The 14,978-nt window shown below is 27.7% G+C and overlaps 1 protein-coding gene across 1 annotated transcript; it reads right to left on the bottom strand.

Annotated features, from left to right (window-relative positions):
• Positions 1 to 11,014: 11,014 nt before the first annotated feature.
• LOC114183084 (UDP-glycosyltransferase 83A1-like) lies at positions 11,015 to 13,643 on the bottom strand. The gene is made up of 2 exons (XM_028069937.1): positions 12,923 to 13,643; positions 11,015 to 12,122 (listed from the first exon to the last, which is right to left on the bottom strand). The coding sequence occupies exons 1-2, from the start codon at positions 13,404 to 13,406 to the stop codon at positions 11,275 to 11,277; spliced, it is 1,332 nt and encodes a 443-aa protein (XP_027925738.1). The 5' UTR covers positions 13,407 to 13,643; the 3' UTR covers positions 11,015 to 11,274.
• Positions 13,644 to 14,978: the final 1,335 nt, after the last annotated feature.

Here is a 14,978-nt window from a genome sequence, read left to right as displayed (position 1 = left end):
TTATGGACATGTCTATCTACTTCATGAGAAATCTCAATCAGTAAATGCCTTGGAAGTTTATATAAATGAAGTGGAAAGGCAATTAGACAGAAAGGTAAAAATCGTAAGGTCTGATAGAGGTGGTGAGTATTATGGAAGATATGATGAAAGTGGACAACACCCTGATCCGTTCACTTAGTTCCTTGAGAAACGTGGTATTTGTGCTCAATACACAATGGCAGGCATACCACAACATAATGGTGTATCAGAAAGGCGTAATCGAACCTTAATGGATATGGTTAGGAGTATGTTAAGTAATTCATGTTTACCTGTATCATTGTGGATGTATGCTTTAAAAGCTGTCATGTATTTGTTGAACAAGGTTCCTAGTAAAGCTATTCAAAAGACTCCTTTTGAGTTATGGACAAATAGGAAACCCAGTTTGAGACACATGCATGTTTGGGGTTGTCAGGCAGAAGTAAGAATATACAATCCGCAAGAAACTGGATGAAAGAACAATCAGTGGATTTTTCATTGGTTATCCAGAAAAATCAAAAGGGTATATGTTTTACTGTCCTACCCATAGTACAAGAATCGTTGAAACTGAAAATGCTCGGTTCATTGAAAATGGTGAAACCAATAGGAGTGAAGCTTCACGGAATGTGGAGATTAAGGAAGTTAGAGTACAAGTTGCTATAACTAGTACTTCTTTATCAAGAGTTGTTGTTTCACATGTTGTAGAAACTCACAACAATCAAGAAGAACAACAAATTAATGATCCCGAGGTTAATAATGAACCGATAATAGAACAACCACAAGAAATAGTATTAAGAACATCTCACAGAGATAGAAAGTCTGCTATTTCGAATGACTATGTGATTTATCTACAAGAGTCAGAAAATGACTTAAGTATTAATAATGATCCAATTTCTTTTTCAGAAGCCATTAATGGTGATAATTATGATAAGTGGTTAGATGCCATGAAAGATGAGCTTAAATCAATGGCACATAATGACGTATGGGACCTTGTGGAATTGCCAGAAGGATGCAAGAGAGTTGGGTGTAAATGGGTCTTTAAGACTAAGCGTGACTCTCAAGGCAATATTGAACGTTACAAGGCCCATCTTGTTGCCAAGTTTTTACTCAGAAGGATGTCATTGACTATAAGGAAACATTTTCGCCTGTTTCTAAGAAAGATTCTTTTAGAATTATCATGGCATTAGTAGCTCATTATGATCTTGAGTTGCATCAAATGGATGTTAAAACTGCTTTTCTGAATGGGGATTTAGAAGAGGATGTCTATATGGACCAACTGGTGGGGTTCGCTGAAGAAGGAAGGGAGCACATGGTGTGTAAACTTAAGAGATCGATATATAGACTTAAATAAGCTTCTCGGCAATGGTATCTTAAGTTCAATGATACTATTGTGTCCTTTGGATTTAAGGAAAACACTATTGATCGATGTATATATCTGAAGGTCAGTGGGAGTAAGTTTATATTTCTGATTCTGTATGTTGATGATATCTTGCTTGCAACTAATGATCTTGGTCTATTAAGTGAGACTAAGAGGTTTCTCTCTAATAACTTTGAAATGAAATATATGGGTGAGGCATACTATGTGATATGAATAGAAGTATTCTGTGACAGATCACAATAACTGTTAGGTTTGTCTCAGAATGCATATATTAATAAAGTTTTAGAGAGATTCAGAATGGATAAATGTTCAGCATCTCCTGTTCCAATACATAAAGGAGACAAGTTTAGTCTCATGTAATGCCCAAAGAATGATTTGGAACGGAAACAAATGGAAAATATTCCTTATGCATCTGTTGTTGGGAGTTTGATGTATGCTCAAACTTGTACGAGGCCAGATATTAGCTTTGCAGTTGGTATGCTTGGTAGATACCAAAGTAATCCAGGTCTGGAGCATTGGAAAGCTGCAAAGAAAGTTTTAAGATACCTACAAGGAACAAAGAATCACATGCTTACTTATAGAAAATATGATCACCTTGAGGTGATAGGTTATACAGATTCAGACTTTGTCAACTGTGTGGATACAAGAAAGTCTACATTTGGTTATGTGTATCTTTTAGCCGGAGGAGCGATTTCATGGAAAAGTGTGAAGTAGTCTGTCATTGTTGCATCCACCATGGAAGCTGAATTTATGGCATGCTTTGAGGTCATAGTTCAGGTTAATTGGTTGCGGAACTTTATTTCAGGACTTGGAATAGTCGACAGTATTTCCAAGCCGCTGAAAATTTATTGTGATAATTCCGCAGCAGTCTTCTTTTCTAAAAACGACAAGTATTCTAAAGGTGCTAAACATATGGAGTTGAAATACTTTGCCGTTAAAGAAGAAGTTCAGAAACGTAAAGTGTCAATAGAACATATTAGCACAGATCTTATGATTGCTGACCCTTTAACAAAAGGGTTACTGCCCAAATTGTATGATGGTCATGTAAAGAATATGGGCATTATGTTTACTAGTGAATGTTGAATGTTAATGTTTTGAATGTTTATGTGACACTCTGAGCTCCCTAATGTATAAATTTCTGAAATCTGTGTTTTCTTCTTTATGTTTATGCATGCAAATTATGATGAAGAAAACAAATTATGTTATGTTATTGCTTTGTAAAATGACATTATGTTTGAACCCATTATGGACTTCTCGTTTTTAAGGTCATATTAAGGAGAAATGGATGATATAGTAGTACATGGAAGGGATCATGTCGATCAAATGATGTGTAACCGCCTTGACTCTTATTATTTATGTATCTTTAATTATGAATAACAATGGAACCAATTTATGCAAGGTCATTTATTGCACATTATGTTTATGTATTAAATCACATAATGTTATGACATCGTATGAGTCAAGTGGGAGAATGTTAGAATTAATTGACGAATTAATTCTATTAGTGACTCATTTGAAATATTATGATGGACTCAATTGTGATTTAATAAAATATAAATACTTATTGGTTATTATTATGGGAAGTGATAATACAATAAAATAAAAATCAACTTGATGGACGTTGGTTTATAAAAGGAATTGAGGTTCTGTTTCTGGCTATAAGGTTCTTTTCACAGTAACTCATCAAGAACGTGTGAGAAGAGAAAGAAAGTCAAAGAGATAGATTGGGAAATGGTGGTTGAAGAGCACACAAGATTATAAATTAAAGAACACAAATTCACAGGATCTATTATGATTTATCGTATGAGAATTATAAATCTTAAAAATCCTTAATTAATTTTACAAATTCTATGCATTTGAATAGTTTTGTTATGGTGCACATGATTTATGATTTGGTAGTTCATTATCTTCATTGACTTAAATATTTTGCAGAGCACATCCCGCTATTTGGGATTGTTAAATACGAAACCATGTTCTTGCTTTTGGCATCATAAATGAAGAGCGAAAGTTCAGTAACTTCACCGGCTAAAACCTTTGCTTACAGCTTCCAGAATTGTACTATGTATACTGTTTCATACGTGAAATTCGGCTCTGCACAGGTTTATATATTAAGCACAAACATTTTAATACTAATCATTTATAAAAGTAGATAGTCAACATTTCCTAGGTCAAATTGAATTCTAGTTAGCAAAGACGTTTTATTACTATGAAATCAAGTTGTAATTTTTCAACGCAAGAGTTGTTTGTATCTTTTTTTATGAAAACTTGTTGTAAGTTCAACTACTACATTTGTTTTAATGAAATTTGATTAAACAAATAGTGTTAGAAGCTGCTTTTAATGAAACAAATTTGGTGCTTGACAAACTACGTTTGTTTTGGCTGTTTTGTATGAATAAAGATAAAATACGAAATGGACGGTTTGATTTGAAGGTAGTTCTGATGAGTTACTATATGAGTAATATATGTCTATAAAGTCTGAATCGTTAGAATGTTGGTTAATAATATATAATTCTTAATAATTATAATTATATATTAATTGTAGCTTGCGTTAGCATGATAATAACTGAAAAGCTTTCACTACTACTAACCAACATTACCAAATCCTTTGTGCTTACCTATCATATTGCGTAGTTAATTCTTGAAATTTCACAGCATAAAAAAGGCATAGAACAAGGACTTCCCCTCATAATTGTACTTATTAAAAAATAAAATATAGTTAAGGTTGATTAAAAGTTGACTAAATAACTTTATTAGTAAATTTTTATATTTTTATAGTGAGTATTAATCAAACTGATGTATACATTTTAAAATAAATAATTTTATTGAATTTTATAAAAAAAGATAACTTTTTTCCGTTGGAATTAGTTTAACAGATTCTAATATGATTTAAAAAACACTATTATTAGAAAGTTAATGAGATACTTTCATAATAAGATCATCACCTTACTCCAAACAGAATGGATCTTTGTATGATTTGGGAAAATGAATCTTTGTATTTGTCGTTATGATGAATAAATAAACGATGAAATTGGAAGAAGTTATGGCCAATGGGATGATATGACAAATGAATGTGACTTGGAATCTCAAGAATTTGCTTGCACTTAACAAATCTATCACAATAATTTGGAAACTCTCACCAAACATTTTGAACCTAATGCAATCTAGTGGTTTTCCGATCAGAGGGTATCAAAATTCGGAAACTCTTTACTTATATTGAAAATTGAAATTCGTTTCTACCATTTAAAATATATATATATATATATATATATATATAATCTCTTAGATATTAAATGATGTTTTATAATTATATTTGAGTTAAAAAATTCTCAAATGGTTCAAACTTTCATACATTATTCTGAACCACCATTTAACACTTTAAGAATGTTTCACGTCAATAATACTTATTATTTTAAAATCGGAGAATTAATTATATTAAAATTTGAAATATAAACAAATTCTAATTTTATATTAGAATTTAAAGACTAAAAATATATTAGTTAAATAATTTTATTGGTGATTGTTTTTGTAGAAAAATCTCAAATTGCTATTTTTTTATTATTTCAATTTGTTTTTTATTTTAGTAAATTTGTTACATTTAGATTATTTTTGTTAGTAATACACTAAGACCGTGAACTGATATGTCACATGTCGGTTTGTAATATATATATATATATATATATATATATATATATATATATATATATATATATATATATATATTCTAAATATCAAATTTTGCTACTTGTCAAGTTAAATTGTGCTGTGTGATAATAATAATGTGATGTGATTGTATCAGTGTCATGTGTCACTGTTGAATGTGAAAATTCTCACTTTAGTTTCTATATTTGTTATTGTAATCCAATTTTTTTTAAACGAAAGTAATTTCATCCCCATCCAAATTGAGATCAAAATTAACTTTTATATAAATATTACAATAATTTTCTAACAAGATTAAGTTTACTTAAATTTATATTTTACATTGAAATTTATTTAAATTTTTTTTCAAATATTTATATATCAATAATTTCTATACAAATGTTAGAGTTAATTTAAAAATAACAACTTTATACATTGGAATGTAATTTTTTTAAATAGTTTTATAATAATTTTAAATGCTGTAAATTATTAAATTAATTTATTTTAAAACATTCTTACAACAATTTAAAATGTTATAAATGTTAAATAAAATTTTAAATAAATATATTTATTTTAAATTATTATAAAACTGTTTTAAAATTTTGCATTTGAATTATTTTTAATTTAACTTTAACATTTATCTAAAAATTATAAATATATACATATTTAAAACAAAATTTAAATAATGTTAAATTCAAAAATATAAATTTAAATAAATTTAATATGATTAAAAATATCAATTATAATAAAATATTTTTGTAACATTTATATAAAAAATAAATTTTATCTCAATTTAAAAGAAATGAGATTGTTGTTGTTTAAACCAAAATTAAAATTAAATGAAGACAAAATAATAAATACAAAAATAAAATTGAGATTTTTCACATCACATGATAATAGCATATGACATTATCATTCTCATCTCTGTCACACATGATTAATAATAGTAATATAAATAAATAAATGAACTAATTAAAAATCGTTTATATTATTATTATTATTATTATTATTATTATTATTAATTAGAATGTCATGGAAGTGAATATTCAATGCACTTATTATTTAAATATCACGACATCAAGAATTTATAAATATACATCAGTCAAAGAATAAGTATTAATTCTCTTTATTCCTCTTATTCTATTATTATTATTATTATTATTATTATTATTATTATTATAAATGTTATTTTGAGAATATTCTAAGAATCTTGTTGAAGTGGATGTATTCAATTCACCTATTGTTTAGACATCACCATTATGATTCATTCGCAAGAAGTCTACATCCTAATATAAAAGGATATATATATATATATACACATATATAAATGATGGTATAATTCCTTGAATTCATTTATAATCTTAAAAATGAATGCATATTTTTTCCCAATTTAATTAATGGTTCACATTTCGTAGAATAAGTGTCCCATGTGAAGTATGATAGATAGCGAAGATTGTGTCTAAAAGGTTGAAGAAAAGTGAATTGCACGTATATATATGCTCAATCCCACCCTCTCCGTAAACCAACCTGTATTAAGTTTGACTACTACATTTCTTTTAATAATTTTCTTCTTTTTTTTTTTCAATTAAACCAATTTTATACTCTTATAATCTTATGTTTGTCCTTAGACCTTCTAACATGTGCTCGTAACTTATTTTTCCAGTTTTTCTTACAAATAAAAATAAAGCACACGTTTCACACTAATTCCGGTGAATTATTATTTTATAAGTAATATGCCTATAACGTGACAATTATTAAAATTATTTTTGACTTTATGTATTATAAGTAAATATACAATGTTAGCTTGCTGTTAGCTAGCATGACAATAATTCAAATCCCTTCTTCTTATATAAAACTTTTATCTCACTCTTTCATATAATTTTCATAAATTAATTCATTTTCATAGTCTCATCTTAACTCTTCAATCTTACTCACTAATTAACGTCAATACAAACGCGTTTTGAGATTAAATCATATTATATACAGGTAGATTCAAATTTAATTTATAAATAATTTTTATGAGATTAAATTAACTACAAATTTATTTAATAAAATGATATATTAGATTTATTTATAACCTATATATCTTGATTAAGTCCACTAGGATTTTTATGTTATTTAGGTGTTAATCACTTATAAATATCTAATAACATGATCGTATGATTATTTCTTATTGCGAAAAAGTAGGTTAACAATATACCATAAAAGTTTAACTTTTAACATAAACAATTAGCAATTTTTTTCTTTAATAATAGTTGAAATTTAAATTAGATGTTTATTTTTTCACATTTTGAAGTACATGCTTTTACTTTTAAATTTCCATCGCTATTGCTAATTAATGCTTTATTCAGTTTTTTTTATTGTATTGATGATGTAATTAATTTTTTTGAGAGAGAAAATAAACAAAAATAAAATAGCATAAAAGAAACGAGAGGAAAAAGTATTATTCAATTAAAAACTAAGAGAAATGAGTAGAAAAAGATACAACTTTATTAATTATTTATAATTTTAATATTATAAGATCCAAGTCTCAAATTATTTATCTATAAATACACGATTAAAACTTTTGGAATATGAAGTGGCGACACACTGTTTACAGAACATGAATAGAATTATAACTCGATTTCCCAGATTTCAAATCTCGTGGAATTATAATTTATAGTTGCTGGAATGAATGGATTAATTCATAGACCAGTCCTTGATTCTTTAGAATTATTTTACACTTTAACTTTCGTAAGCGTTAATCAAAGCTTTCACATTAGTACATGGTCAAGGCATTGGACTAACAAAAAGTTTCCACCATTTTTTATATAGCCAGATCTAATTTTTTATAAAATCAAGATATTTATAAACCATATTTTTATATTCATAATAATATTTAGTCAATGAAAATCTTTTTAAATAAATAAGATTGTAGTTTGTTTTGAATTTTATAAAGAGTATGGATGTTTTTGTCAATCTTGATATTACAATTTACATCTCATATGATTTACAATCAGAGTTTTGTCAAATTTAATTGTATTATATAGCAGATTAACCTTCAATAGAGTATTTCTAAGATCATTAAATTTATATTAGCTTGATAAAGAAAAAAATACGAAGAAGAAGAAAAATATATTGACAATGTTGAAAGATTGTTAGAGTGTATTAATTTAAGGAGATGAGTTTCATATAAATGACCATTTATGTAAAAATATATAATATGTACAATGTACATTCAACTTAATATAATAATAATAATAATAATAATAATAATAATAATAATAATAATAATAATAATAATAAATATGATGATATATGGAAATAGAAATTCAAACTAATTTGTAACATTAATTCTTATAAATAATTTCATTATACCATTTAATGAAAAATCTTATTCAATAATATTTTCTACTTAATTTTAATTGTATCATAATTTATTACGATTTTGTTTTACTTATTTAAACTACAGACAAAAAATTACACTCTAATCAAATATTCAACCTACGCTTTATTATCTTAGAAAAGTTAAACACATAAACATAATTTTTAAAAATAAAACGGTTGTAATTAAATATATAAATAAATTTTAATTAATTACATCATCGGTTTTAATTTATATAGTAATAATTACTTTATGCATTATTTTATATTTTAAAAGGTCAATCACACTTTGATAAAAAATATATAAGTTAAATTAATTTAAAACTATCACTTAAATTATTATTTCAATTAAAAAATAAAAAAATATTACTTCGTATTAGTTAGATATCGATGAAAATAATACATTTTGGAAAGTTCCACATAAGTTAACATAAGTAATGGAGTGAGTGATAATAGTTATATAATAGACTTAAAATCCATACTTGAGTCAAAAATATTTTAAGCTTGCGAATGACTTTTCTTACACTATTATAGTCATTGTGAAATTTGGTTAAATTTTTTCTTAGAATATTTAGGTGTATTTGGGCTCAAAGGAGATGGTAGAGTAGTTAATTGTAAAATTTTTCATACCGTGTTATTCTCAACGACCATGGTTTTTTCTTTAATTTTGGAGTTTCCACGTTATATTCTTGTGTTGATTGTTTTTATCTTATTTATGTTTTAGCAGAGTAATTTTTGAGATAAAGACATTCATATTTTTCATTATGTTTTTCCCCATAAGAGAGCTTATGGTTCAATATAATTTGCTTAGCATGCTTTGTGATTGTAACTTAGTCTGATTTTCTACACCAACAAATGTAAAGTAGCAATGTCATTTGCAAATGCTATCAAATGTGACAGAAAAAAAATGATTGAAGGATAAATTTTGACTTGTGACAAAAGACAAAGATGTGCTGATACGATTTGGATTGCACAAGGCGTTGAAAGGTGCATGAACACTGACTAATATTAATGCAAGGTGTGTGACGATTATACATAAACATTAGTTAGCATTGATGCATGTGTGTAATGAAAAAATTATTGGAATGATTTAATTCTAAGTGAGTAGGTGATTATGCACGAACCTTGACTAATATTAATGGAGGTTGTGTGGTGATTATACACGAACATTGACTAACTTTGATGCAGTGTGTGTAGTGAAAGGAAATTCTTGGAAAGGTTAAATATGTTTTTAGTCTCTGAACTTTGACCTAAAATTGAAATTCGTTTATGTATGAAACTTTGTTACATTTTGATCCTTAAAAATGAATAGATATAATATTTTTAACCTAATTACGTTAAATGTTTTTGATGTGGCAAACTTGATTCCTAACTAACATTGAAGCGAAAATGTGTCAAATAGTGTAAACAATTTAAATGCTAATATGAAACGCGTTTGAGAGATCAAAATCATTCGATATAGTTCTTTTAACCTAATTATGTTAAAAAAAAATTATGTGTCAAATGTATTTTCCAACTAACATTGAAACAAAAACGTGTTAAACGATGTAAAAAACTCAAAAACTAACATGAAATACGTTTGACACGTCAAAATCATCCATTTTTTTATGTTTAAGAATCAAAACATATCAAAATTAAATATAGAGACTCAATTAAAAATGTTTAAAATATCTAAGATTCAATAGATAAAAAAAGTTTATCAAAAGACTCAATTGAAAATTTTCAAATTTATTAGAGATTCAAAACATGATTAAACCTAAATATATTGTCATTATGTTAGACACAAGAAAAATTAATCATAAACAATTTTTTCTCTCTTTTAATAATAATAATAATATAAAAAATGTAATTTTAAAATATATTTAAAAGAATAAAATTTATTTTTAAGTAGTCGTCGCTCCCAAGTCATCAAGAAAAACTGTCCGTGTTTCTAACTATACATTATCCAGTATTTTTTATATATTTTCTGAAAAAATGTAATAAAATCTTATTTTTGAAAAAAAAGAATAATTAATCCATTCCTTTCTCCTTTACTTGGTCAATACATTTTGTCTTCTCTCATCTTTTCCTTGACAAAACGGGTGGTTCGGTTTTCAATATTTTTACATCCTTATCCAATGGAGGAAATAACGTACACAAAGTGTTGAGTCTTGTCTGCACAAAACGATCAATCATATTCATATAAACCCTAAACACCCCAATTATGTATCACCTAAAAATTTTAATAATTGGCTTAATTATCTTATTATCTCTTATTTATTTATTTTGATCTATCTATTAATATAACAGGTCTCTTAACTTAAAAATTTGACAATAAAATTCTTTTAAGTTCAATTATACGTCTCTAATTTAAGAAAAAATATAATAAAGTAACACTTTCTTATATTGAAATTAATGTCCTTAATTTTGTGAATTATAATTATGCGTTAGTTATAAATTATGATACGAGTAAACTAAAAGATTTAATTATTTGATTTTTTTAATAAATTTTCATGTAACAAATAATTTGATGGTTTTGAGAAATAATTGAAATGTAAAAGTTCATAATTATATTTAACATTATTTCATTTGTAAACTAAAAGATTTAATTAATTTTTTTACTAAATATGTGACTAAATAAAATAAAATTAATTAAGTCTTAATTTATAGAATTTGCATGTTCGTGAGAATGTTCCTTAAAGATGAAGGACTTCACTAGATTTAGAAAAATTAGGAAGAGTTTAGAACACATCTGTAAATTTTATATTATAATACATAACACAGTTAACAAAACACCACCTTAATTTCCACTTTATTTTCTCTATTCTTTCCTTATTTTATGTATATTTATTTGTTAAATATATATAAAAGCTATAAAACTGTATTAAGAGAATTCTTAGTTCTTAGTCCTTGGCCCAATTGATAAACATGTTGAGATTGTGGTCACCTTGTGTTTTGTTCTTGATGACCATTTCCATGAATTTGGAAGATCTTCCCTTTATTTCCTCATCGACAAGTAGTTGCTCCACCTTCTTTTTTATCTCTTCCTTTGATATCATTCCATTCTCATCCCTGTCAAATCCAACTCCAACCTTCCACACATCACAAATATAAGTCTGGTTCATAAGTTGGTCACTGCAGAATGGCCAACACAAGAACGGTACCCCATTACAAACACCTTCTATGGTTGAATTCCAACCACAGTGGGTAATGAAACATGCTATGGCAGGGTGGCTCAGAACCTTCTTCTGAGGTGCCCAACTAACAACTTTACCTTGACTTCCCCGAAATTCACATGCATTGTTCACCTCGAAACCATTGTCTTCACGAACAACCCAAAGGAAAGGTCTTTTAAGGAGGTCCAGTCCAAGAGCTAGTTCATTGAATTGGTTTGGTTTCAGTGACACCATACTTCCAAAAGAAACATATATGACAGATTGAGGTGGCTGCAGGTCCAACCATTCTAGACAGGTTCTGTCTTCTTCCCACAATGAACATAATATGTTGTTCTTCTCATTTGCCATTAAAGGGCCTACTGGTAGGAGCTTTGGTGATGTGGAAAAAGCTCCAGCTTCAAGATCAAAAGTAGTGTTACAAAGCCATTTTTCTGCTAAATTCAAATTCTGCATTTCTTGCTTCATGTGAAGGAAGAAGAAGGGATTATCCAAGCAGTACCATGGCATGGAAGCTGCTTCCATCAAAGGCAAATTAGAGGAAAGCTGTATCAGTTCCTGGTTTCTGCTAGGGAGTCCTGAAATGCAAAAGGCCAATTAATTACTGTTAAGAAATATACAGTGTGTATAATGGGACCAAGATTCCTTCCAGTGCAAAAGTAAATGCAGTGTCATGATCCTACAATGGCTTAATTTATATTATCTTGTAGAACTTTAATAATTAACACTCAGATCGATACAGTGAGAGCTATATTAACATTTTCATCTATGTACCTACTGCTTTTTTCTTTGGTTTGTATAAGAAGAAACTGTATTATATTGAATTACACGAAAAAAAATAATCTTTTAGAGATTATAATAGACCAACATCTTTTTTATTGATTTACATGAAATAACAAAATTGTAAGTATCCCAAATGTGCAAATACGATTTAATTGGTACAATTGAAAAGTGAGATTCCAAAACAACTACAAAATACGAGAAGCTGCTGCAATCTGTCTGTGTCCTTTGCTAAAGTGCTAGATTTTGCTGATATCATGCTATCTCAAAAATATTGAATGGTGGACAACTAAGGAAAATCTGTCATTATTATAACTTTATGAAAAGTGGGAATGGATTCCTATTTTGATAGAAACAGTAACAAAATAATGAATAGGACTTTTCCAAGTGAGAAAAGAATCTGTACGAAATACAAAGTTTAAATGTTTAACCTAACCTAGAATTAATTCTAAAGTTAAGCCATCAATGAAAATTAAGCACTGTAAAGCTTCGTACAATGATGAGAAATCTCCAAAATTAGACAGTACATGACGCAACGCAATATAGCAGCATGTGACAAGAAAGAAGAATACAGGAAAGAAGTGTTTATTTCTCTTACCAGTTTTGCAATCTATGGTTCCTTCATCAATAAGCCTCTGAATGGAGTTAAAGGAAGCCAGAGAAGTTGCTGAGGCTGGCCAGAACAGAGACCCTTTTATACCCAAGTGGTGGCCAACTTCCAAAGCCCATCCCATGTTCTTGGTGACAATAATGCAAGAAATTTTGTTGTGAGTGTCGAAAGCATTCACATCTTGTATGAGCTTGGGAAGCATAACACGCATGGTTTTAATGGTGGTGGAAATAACCTTGGCCTGGTCCTTTCTATCATCTTCAGGGTCCACACCATCAGGGAGAGACACAAACTTTATGTTTGGGTCCATGGCAGCACCATCCCTTGCACTCTTCAGTTTGCGGTAGTTCTCATCCGAACTCAAGAAGGTGATTTTGCAGCCATATGTGACCAAAACCTGGGAGAACTGCAAAAGGGGATTGATATGGCCTTGGATTGGGAAAGGTATTGCAAGAAAATGTGGGATGGCCATGGTGAATAATGGAGTATAAACTGTTGCTTTTGCAGTTGAAGTGAAAGTTAGTAGAATCGTTTTTGGTGTGTAAGGTTGCGTGAATGGGTTTGTTACCTTTTTGTTAATGGTGGTTTTTTTATATATGGATGGATTTGTTTGTAAAATGATGCGTGAACAAAGGGTTTGTTTGTTTGTAGTAATGAGAAAAGGAAGAAGAAAGGACAGTGATATGAAATTGGACGCATGCAAGGGTAGCCTGCAGGTGCAGGTGTGGTCGTCCTCCATCTTTTTCATCTTCCAACCCTTATCCACACGACAGGTCCCCACACATGTTCTGAAAAGAATGAGCCAAAGAATATACAGAGAAAAATGGAAAATGTTTTTTAATACCACTGTAATTAAAAAATTTAACTTTATACTTATAAAGAGAAGGGAGGGAAAGATAAAATAATAAGTATTAAGCTCTTTATTTTAAGTGAAAATTAATAATGCTTTACCTTTCAAATTTTAGACTAATTTAATTTCTATATTTAAAAATGTTTAAATTTATTCTTTTTAACCAATTTTTTTTAGGTTTCTTCGGCGTTTCAAACGTAATTCGTCATACTATTTTAGTTGTTTACACTGTTAGACACATTTTCATTTTAATGTTAGTTGACAAATATTTGAGTTGGTTACACTATTTAACATATTTACATATTTTCATATTTCAATGTTAGGTGACAAACATTTGAATTGTTTACACAGTTTGACACATTTTTATATTTTCATTTCAATGTTGCTCAATAACAGACATATTTGAAACGTTAAATAAACTGAATAAAATTTAGTTAAAATGATTAAATTCACACATGTCCAAAGATAGAAAACTAAATTGGTATACAATTTAGTTTTGAATAATGACTAATTCTAATTTTTTGAAAAATTTAAGTGATAAAAGTATATTTAATATCAAATATAAAGTGTGTGTAAAAATTTGGTGGGTGTTCAAATAATATTATATTTAGACAATAATAATAGATACATAAACAATTTTGAGATTTAATAATGTTATGTTTAATGCTGATAAAAAAGATAATATTATCTTTATGTTAAAGGATTTAAAACTTTTTTTAGAGTTATATCTAATAGCATATACATGCTAATGAATTTTTCTACGGAACACATTTTTTTGTTCATTTATAACAATAGTATACTTTGGTGGACAAATCAAATTCCGACTAAAGAATGAAGCGTGTTTTGTTAGAAAAAAGTAAATCAAATGTTTGATTTTTCAATAATTAAATTCTGACCTTCAAACTGTAAATAATGCTGTTATGGTTATAATGATATAAGAGCGTTCATGTTGTCTAAATAATGATTACAAAATTGGAAAAACATTATAATATGTGAGTTAGATTTAACGAGTATAAATATATATATATATATATATATATATATATATATATTAATCATTACAAAATTGATGAATTTAGTATGTACAGTAATTTGAACGAAAATTGTTTAACATTATTATACATAGATTATATATATAAAGGATAAACCCATTTAAAATTAACTCGTTTTCATTTAATGCGACTTATTCATTAG

This window comes from Vigna unguiculata, chromosome 5 (genome assembly GCF_004118075.2).
Source record: "Vigna unguiculata cultivar IT97K-499-35 chromosome 5, ASM411807v1, whole genome shotgun sequence".
In the NCBI taxonomy this organism is placed as follows: domain Eukaryota; kingdom Viridiplantae; phylum Streptophyta; class Magnoliopsida; order Fabales; family Fabaceae; genus Vigna; species Vigna unguiculata.
Note: the sequence above shows the minus strand (reverse complement) of the source record. Positions and strands in the feature narration are given on the sequence as shown.

Bases quoted from the DNA above. Each gene is read 5' to 3' on its own strand.
- LOC114183084 (XM_028069937.1), bottom strand. From the start codon at position 13,406: ATGGCCATCCCACATTTTCTTGCAATACCTTTCCCAATCCAAGGCCAT. The intron at 12,123-12,922 runs GTAAGAGAAATA...TTTGCATTTCAG, and splicing joins AACCATAGATTGCAAAACTG to GACTCCCTAGCAGAAACCAG.